Below are 7,041 nucleotides of genomic sequence, written 5' to 3'. Positions count from 1 at the left end.
GCACTGCCTTGGCATGTGGGGCTGGCACTGCCATGCCAGGGGATGCAGGGTTGGCACTGACCTGGCATGTGGTGCTGGTACTGCCATACCAGGGGATGTGGGGCTGGCACTGACCTGGGACATGGGGCTGGCACTGTCCTAGCAGAGGAAGTGGGGCTGGCACTGCTGTGTACTTGGGGGGGGCACACTGAGCTGCATCCTGAGGGCAGGGGTCCCAGTCATGCCGTGCAGCGAGCCCCACACCCCCCAGCACAGGCCAAGATGGGGCTCACCCCACGCAGCGCTCGCCAGCAGGACAGATGTGACCCCAGGGGACTGCAGTGACAAGGGGGGGGGCACACTGTCCCTTTACAGGGTGTGGGAGCCGGAGACCTCAGGGCTCAGGTTCTCCTCAGGGGTGTTGACCCAGGACCCCCCTGCCGCCCCCCAGCTCCCGGGGAAGGAGGCAGCGAGGGGGCTGCCGGGGGGCGAGGGGGAGGCTGCCAGCGGCAGATTGAGCTTGGCGATGAGCGGCTTCCCCACGTTCACCACCCGCCTCTCCTCCACGAAGTCGTCCATGCCGCGGTAGCGGTATTGCAGGCAGACAGTGAACACCAGCTCCTGCTGCGGAGGCACCAGCAGCGTGGGCACCCGTCCCGGGCCACGGTCACGCCACACTCCCGGCACTGGCCCCCCACCCGGTGTGGCTCTTACCCGCAGTTTCTGCAAGCCACAGAGCCGGCTGTAGAGGCAGCTGGAGGGGCAGTCAAGGCTCCAGGTAGGCGCCAGCGGGCTGCCCACCTCCTCCGGGGTCTCCTTGTTGGTGCACTTGAGGTCCACATCCAGCTCCTGCCACGGATGGCGTCCAGCAGTGAAATCCACCACAGGTCCCCCCCCACCTATTCCCAGGCATCGCCCTGGCACAGGCTTCGGCACCCTGCTCTCACCTCAGGAATGTCGGTGAGCTTGGCCTCGCACTCGGTGACATCCCCGGGGGTGGCCACCACGCGGGTGTAGATGATCATGATGTTGGAGAACTCGGCGGCGAAGCCCAGCTGGACGGTGACGCCGCAGTCGAAGCGGAGGTGCCGGCTCTCCGGCAGGACTGTGGGGACAGCGAGTGTGGGGCTGGGACCTGCAGGGGCTCAGGGCCACAGCCGCACCTGCCCGTGACTTGACCACTGGGGTCACCCCGGAGCGGGGACACCAACACGGAGCTGGTGGCTCTGTGCCTGCAGTTTCTCTCCTGCAGGGTGGCAGAAACCTGGCAGGCGCTGCCCGACGCCTCTCCCTGCGACTCAGCACTGTCCCCTCCCCAGGTGCCAGCTCCAGACGGGGTGGCCCGTGTCCCTCACCATGAGCCTTGGCCCACTGCAGGTTCCTGGCAGAGGACTCGTCCTGTCCCGGGGGGCAGATGGGGTCTGTCAGGGCTCGTCTCTCCGAGAGGTTGCTGCGGAGCTCCAACGCCTGCCGGCCCCGTGTGATCTCCAGAGTGCCCATGTCTGCCAGGGGAACGAGGGCTCAGCAGGGGCCGCCAGGGTAGTCGCCGTCCCCCACCGCTCCCCACTCACCCTCTGCCACCTTGTCCAGCAACACCGTGATCTTCTCATCCTCCAGCAGCCAGCGCTTGAGGAAGGAGACGAAGATGCCGTTGGAGAGCTCGCCCTGGCTCAGCTCGTAGGCTTCGGCGTCCGCGCACCTGGGGGACGGGGCAGCGGCGGGCTCTGTCGGGGACTGGGTCACTCCCCACCAGGGTGACAGCCCTGGGAAGCCAGAGCCACCAGCCCAGGGCTCCACCTGCTCCTGCCCGCCCACCCAAGCACCGTGCTGGGGAGAGGTGGGAGCCAGGGCTGGATCCTGGATGCTTAAATCATTGTCAGCCCAAATCCCTGTGCTCCAGGGGAGCCTGGAGACTTCATCTCCTCAGGTGCTGCCCGAAGCCGAGCAGGGCCTCTCCCTGCCCTGTCAGGGACGGGGGACTCCCACCGCCCCCAGCACTGACCAGGGGGTGTGACATGGCCGATACGCGGGACGGGGAGCAAACGGGTCAGAGCCATGGCAGGGGGCTGAGCTCCAGCCCCGCTCGGCACGGGGGAGGGAGACTCAGCCCCGCTGCCCGTGCCTGACCAGGGGGTGTGACATGGCCGATACGCGGGACGGGGAGCAAACGGGTCAGAGCCATGGCAGGGGGCTGAGCTCCAGCCCTGCTTGGCACGGGGGAGGGAGACTCAGCCCCACTGCCCGTCCCAGGGGGTGGTGGGGAGGGGACCCACGTGGCGTAGCCGAAGACGATGTTGGCCGTGACCTGCAGCGCACCGACCTGCGGGATGATGTCGTCATTGAGGTTCCTGCAAGAGAAGTGCCGCTGGGCAGAGCTGGGGCCAGACAGACCCCCAAAACCCACCCCAAGGCACCCCAGACCCCGGGGGCTGCCCCGTGCCCCTCTGCCCATCCCTTGTGGCCTTTGCCAGCTCAACTGGGGCAGTGATGCTTTGGGGCACCCGGACAAAGGCAAGGGGTCTGGAAGAGACCCCAGGGACGCCTGGCTCTGCTCCCCCAGGAACCAGCACCCATGGACACCCCTGTGCCGGGATCTCCTGGAGCAGCAGCTTGTCCCCGCGCTGGTGGCCGGGGCTGGGTCACCTCTTGCGGCACATGTCGAGCAGGAAGATGTTGAGGCCGGTGCGGCGCTGCTGCATGCTCTGCAGCACCCGCTGCACGCACAGGCAGTGGGCCGATGTGTAGGAGCTGGGCGCGTCGATGGGCACCATGAAGCTGTTGCCAAAATTTTCATAGCCGTGCCCAGCGTAGTAGAGCAAACCTGTCAGGAGCGGGGCACAGTGGGTGACATCCCTTGACCTGCCGGTGCCCACTTCTTGCCCGGCCGCCCCGCAAGACCCCCTCCCAGCGCAAAACCACCCAGTTCCCCCCAGCCGGAGCCACCCCATTGGATGCTGCCGCACCATAGACACCCTTGTCGAGGAGGAGGAGGAACTCGTTGACAGCCATCTGCATCTCTGCCTTGCACAGGTCCAGCAGAGAGACCACCTTGAAGTCGAGCTGGCGGAGGAGGGCACTGAGGGCGTGCACGTCCACCATGGGCGCCTTCAGCTGCTTGTGGTGCAGGTAGTGCATGTTGCCGATCAGCAGGGCCACTTTGTCGGTGGCTGCCAGGACAGGAGAGGGAGGCACTGGGGACGGAGCCACGTGTCCCCGCTGCCTTCAGCCCACAGAGGTGACACCCGGTTGTGGCCGGTGTCACTGTCCCCAGGCACCAGGGTGCCCCGTGGCATCCCTGTCTCACTGCTCCATGTGAGGAGCATACACACCCCCAGTGTGCAAGGTACCCCTGGCCATGCAGAGCCTCATGGGGTGACACTGGGGACATTGGGGATGGTCACAGTCCCACCAGCCCCTCCTGGGCAGGCTCTTACCATACAGCTGGCCGGGACTGCCGTGCTCTGGAGAGCCTGGAAAGAGAGACACGCCATGCCACGGCCCCGCGGTGCCCAGGGAGTGCAGCGGGCAGAGCAGTGGGGACCTGTCCCCTCCACCCCCACCTACCTCTATCCCCCTCCTGCCAGGAGCCTCCGGAGGCAAAGAGCCGTGGGCCTGTGACAAAGAGGGGGTCAGCGAGCCCCGTGGGCAGCAGCACCAGCCGGTGCAGGCTGGAGCCCTCCAAAACAGTGGGGCAGCCATGGGAAGGCTTTATGTTGGGGGCAGAGCAGAGCCAGGACAGGCGGGCTGGGGGCCCATGGAGGTTTGTCCGGGGCCCTCACCGATCTCCACGTCCACTTCCCGGCTCCACACCTCGTGGAAGAGGTTGAACACGCGGCAGGAGTAGCAGCCCCGCTCGGCTGTCGTCACCAGCTTCACCTGCCGGCGGGACGGAGAGGGCAGCTGGGGCGGCGTGCTGTGGGGTGCCACGCCGTGCCGTGGGGTGCCGCGCGGTGCCGTGGGGTGCCACACCAGGGGTCCCACCATACCTGCAGCCGGGGCGCCTGTGCACCCTCCACAGGGCGCTGGTTCCTGAACCACTGGTACTGGGGCGGGGGGTTGCCGATGGCTCTGCACTCCAGCACCAGCGTGTCCCCCTCAGCCAGGCGGCACGGCTGCGGCTGATGCAGGATCTGCAGCCCTGCCATGCTTGGGCAGTAGCCACTGGCTAGGGAGGGGACAGGGTCGCAAATGTGGCACCTGGCCATGGCAGGGCTCCGCCGAGCTGACCCTCGCCCACAGGCCCTGGCACCCTGGCACGGGTTGCATGAGCCAGAGGGCACCAGAGGACACGGGACATTCAACTCCTCCGTGGGCACCATCACCCCAGCAAGCCCAGAGACCCTCACAGCTGAGCCATTGCGTAACGTGGCAAGCCATGCCCTACTATGGGGCAAGTGGTGACCCATGGGTGCCAGCCCAGGGATGCAGATCTTGGGGCCCACCTGAGCTGGGGCTGCTGCTCCTCTCCACCTGGACGTGGGCCCACCTGGAGAAGGCGAAGGCGGCCCCACAGTTCACCCGGCAGATGTACCACTCGGGCTGGCCCGGGGTGGCCGCGTTGATCACCAGCTCTGGGGCCGTGGCTCCAGGCACCTAAGAGACAAAGAGTCGGAGGGGGGTCCCTCCCAGGGGGTCCCTCCCACCCATCCTGGTGCTCTCGCCATCATGGGGCTTGGGGGCCCTGCTCAATGGGGCGCAGCAGGACCTCACCTCCCGCTTCCCACAGAACCACTGGTAGGCGAGCCCCGGGGGACCGGTGGCCCAGCAGGTCAGGAACACCCGCATCCCCTCCATCACCACCTGCGACTCCGGCTGCACTGTGATGCGGATCATGTCCTGGACTGTGGGAGAGGAGAGACCAGCCTGGGCTGGCTGAGACCACCATCCTGCATCATCCCATCCCATCTAGTCCCATCCTGCCCTGTCCCACACCTGCCCACAACAACCTGTCCTCTCCCATCCTACCCTGTCCCATCCCACCCCTCTGTCCTGTCCCAGCCATCTCACCTTCCCTTGTCCCACTCACTGCCATCCCACTCACCCCAGCTCATCTTGTTCCATCCTATCCCACCCGACTCTTCTTCACCCCACCCTATCCCATCTTGTCCTATTGTACCCGGTCCCATCTCACTCCACCTTGTTCCATCCCTTCTTATCCCATCATGATTTGTCCCACCACATCCCGTTGCCCACCCCCTTATTCCAGCACACCACATCCCATCCTCTCTGACCCTACTGCATCCATCCCACTGCATCCATCCCATCCCATCCCACCCTATTGCATCCATCCCATCCCATCCCATCCCACCCTACTGCATCCATTCCATCCCATCTCATCCCATCATGATTTGTCCCACCACATCCCATTGCCCACCCCCTTATTCCAGCACACCACATCCCATCCTCTCTGACCCTACTGCATCCATCCCATCCCACCCTACTGCATCCCATCTCATCCCAGGGCTCCGTACTGCATCCATTCCATCCCATCTCATCCCAGGGCTCCACTACCCAGAACGAGACCATCAGCAGGAAGAGCTGCTCCTCATCTCCCCCTGCTTTGCTTCTGCTGAGCCACTGTCCCCCAGTGACCCTCTCCAGGCCCCATGGGACCCTGCTGTCCGTCCCTACCAGCGCTGCTGAGAACCTGGCAGGCCCGTGTATGCCCCATCCTCTCCAGGCAGCCCAGCAGGTATTTGAGGGTGCAGTCACGCTCGGCCAGGAGCTGCAGGAGGCACTCCGTGGGGCTGCCATGGGGCTCCAGCACCTTCAGCGAGCACATCTCCAGCTCCTCTGCGCTGCAAGGCGCCCGCAGTGCTCAGTGCCGCAGCCCACCTCCGGCACCGGGAGGATGGGGGATCCCACCGGGGGACTCAGCAATGCCCCCAGCCCAGGCTGTGGCCACAATGGGGTGGCCAAGGGACCCGCCTGCCCCTCTCTCAGCCCATGGCAGGGCTGTGCCAAGTGCATTTTGTCACCCTGCGGGGGATGGACCCCCAGAGATGCCCCCCCCAGCCCCTACCTGCACTTGAAGCGTTTCTCCGCCCCGGCCACCTCGGCCAGCTTGCGCCAGCCCCGGCCAGCGTTATCCAGGAGCTGGCAGAGCCGGGCCATCACCTCCTCGCCCAGCGAGCTGATGGGCATGCTCCAGTCCCCCATCCCGTCTCAACCCCACCACCGCCTGCCTGGGGACACGGAGGGGACAAACCATCAGCTGGTGACACAGGGACAGGCACCTGCACCCCGCTGGAAACCGCTGGGCACAGGGTGGCTGGGGGGAGAGCACCAGCACGAGCTCGCTGGCACTGGGTCACCTCCCCACAGGAGCCCGGGAGGGTTTTGGCCTCCCCGGGGAGGTGGTGGGGTCTGGGCGGGTGGCGCTGCTGGATCCACTGCAGCAGCAACCCAGGAACGACACCCCCTCTGTGCTCAGGGGACAAGACCCGTGACAGGAGCACAGGGGACCCCACTCACCCCTGGCCTCAGGCAAGGAGCCAGGGCCACGTTAGCCCAGCCCCAGGACAGGGACCTTTGCAGGATGGGTTCCAAGGGTCTGGAAAGAGGGGATGTCCCCTGTCACCTTCCCTGTCTTTTTGGGGGACACGGAGAATGAGGCTCATCACTGAGGGCTGAGCCTGGGGACTCCTCTCCCTCGGGCAGCAGCCCCCCACTGTCACCAGGCCCCTGGGTGGTGGCCCCACAGCCAGCATGAGCCCCGCCGGGCCTCCATGAGGAGCCTGCAGAGGGGCTAAGGGAGGGTACATGGGGGTCCTGGGGCTGGGACCCACCACAGCTGCTCTTCACCCTGGGCAACATCTTCAGCAGCAGTGGGAGCAGGGCAGAAGCCACCCTGGATGGGGGCAGCACCCAGGGACGGGCTCCCTCCTCCTCCCCCCCCTGAGTCCCGACCCACCGACCCACCCCAGGCGGCTGCTTGTCCCCAGGACTAAGCCATCCATGGTGGCTGAGTGACACAACCCCAGATCGGGTGGGGGCTCTGAGACAGAGAGCAGGGACTCGAGTGCCCCCTCTGCTCACCCCCTGCTGGATTTGGGGGGGCGG

General features: G+C 66.2%; 1 protein-coding gene across 2 annotated transcripts in view; it reads right to left on the bottom strand.

Moving 5' to 3' along the window:
* The window catches only part of LOC106892100 (mucosa-associated lymphoid tissue lymphoma translocation protein 1-like), a 7,170-nt gene continuing 129 nt past the window's right edge, over positions 1–7,041 (bottom strand). Inside the window, exons 2-17 of one of the 2 annotated variants that reach the window (XM_014949013.1) lie at positions 6,002–6,164; positions 5,611–5,777; positions 4,690–4,820; positions 4,422–4,572; positions 3,966–4,144; positions 3,759–3,855; positions 3,544–3,591; positions 3,414–3,449; positions 2,943–3,146; positions 2,623–2,800; positions 2,253–2,327; positions 1,551–1,678; positions 1,335–1,481; positions 927–1,084; positions 694–828; positions 1–603 (exon numbers count right to left, since the gene is read on the bottom strand). In XM_014949013.1, the coding sequence (XP_014804499.1) occupies positions 349–603; positions 694–828; positions 927–1,084; positions 1,335–1,481; positions 1,551–1,678; positions 2,253–2,327; positions 2,623–2,800; positions 2,943–3,146; positions 3,414–3,449; positions 3,544–3,591; positions 3,759–3,855; positions 3,966–4,144; positions 4,422–4,572; positions 4,690–4,820; positions 5,611–5,777; positions 6,002–6,138 (2,226 nt within the window). In that variant the 5' untranslated portion in view covers positions 6,139–6,164 and the 3' untranslated portion in view covers positions 1–348. Of the gene's footprint in view, positions 604–693; positions 829–926; positions 1,085–1,334; positions 1,482–1,550; positions 1,679–2,252; positions 2,328–2,622; positions 2,801–2,942; positions 3,147–3,413; positions 3,450–3,543; positions 3,592–3,758; positions 3,856–3,965; positions 4,145–4,421; positions 4,573–4,689; positions 4,821–5,610; positions 5,778–6,001; positions 6,165–7,041 lie in introns of those variants that run through there. The other variant, XM_014949014.1, reaches the window with a different exon arrangement.

The sequence above is a fragment of the Calidris pugnax genome, unplaced genomic scaffold (assembly GCF_001431845.1).
Source record: "Calidris pugnax isolate Ruff unplaced genomic scaffold, ASM143184v1 scaffold170, whole genome shotgun sequence".
NCBI lineage: Eukaryota > Metazoa > Chordata > Aves > Charadriiformes > Scolopacidae > Calidris > Calidris pugnax.
The sequence above is the reverse complement of the archived record's forward strand: the minus strand, read 5'-3'. Positions and strand labels throughout refer to the sequence as shown.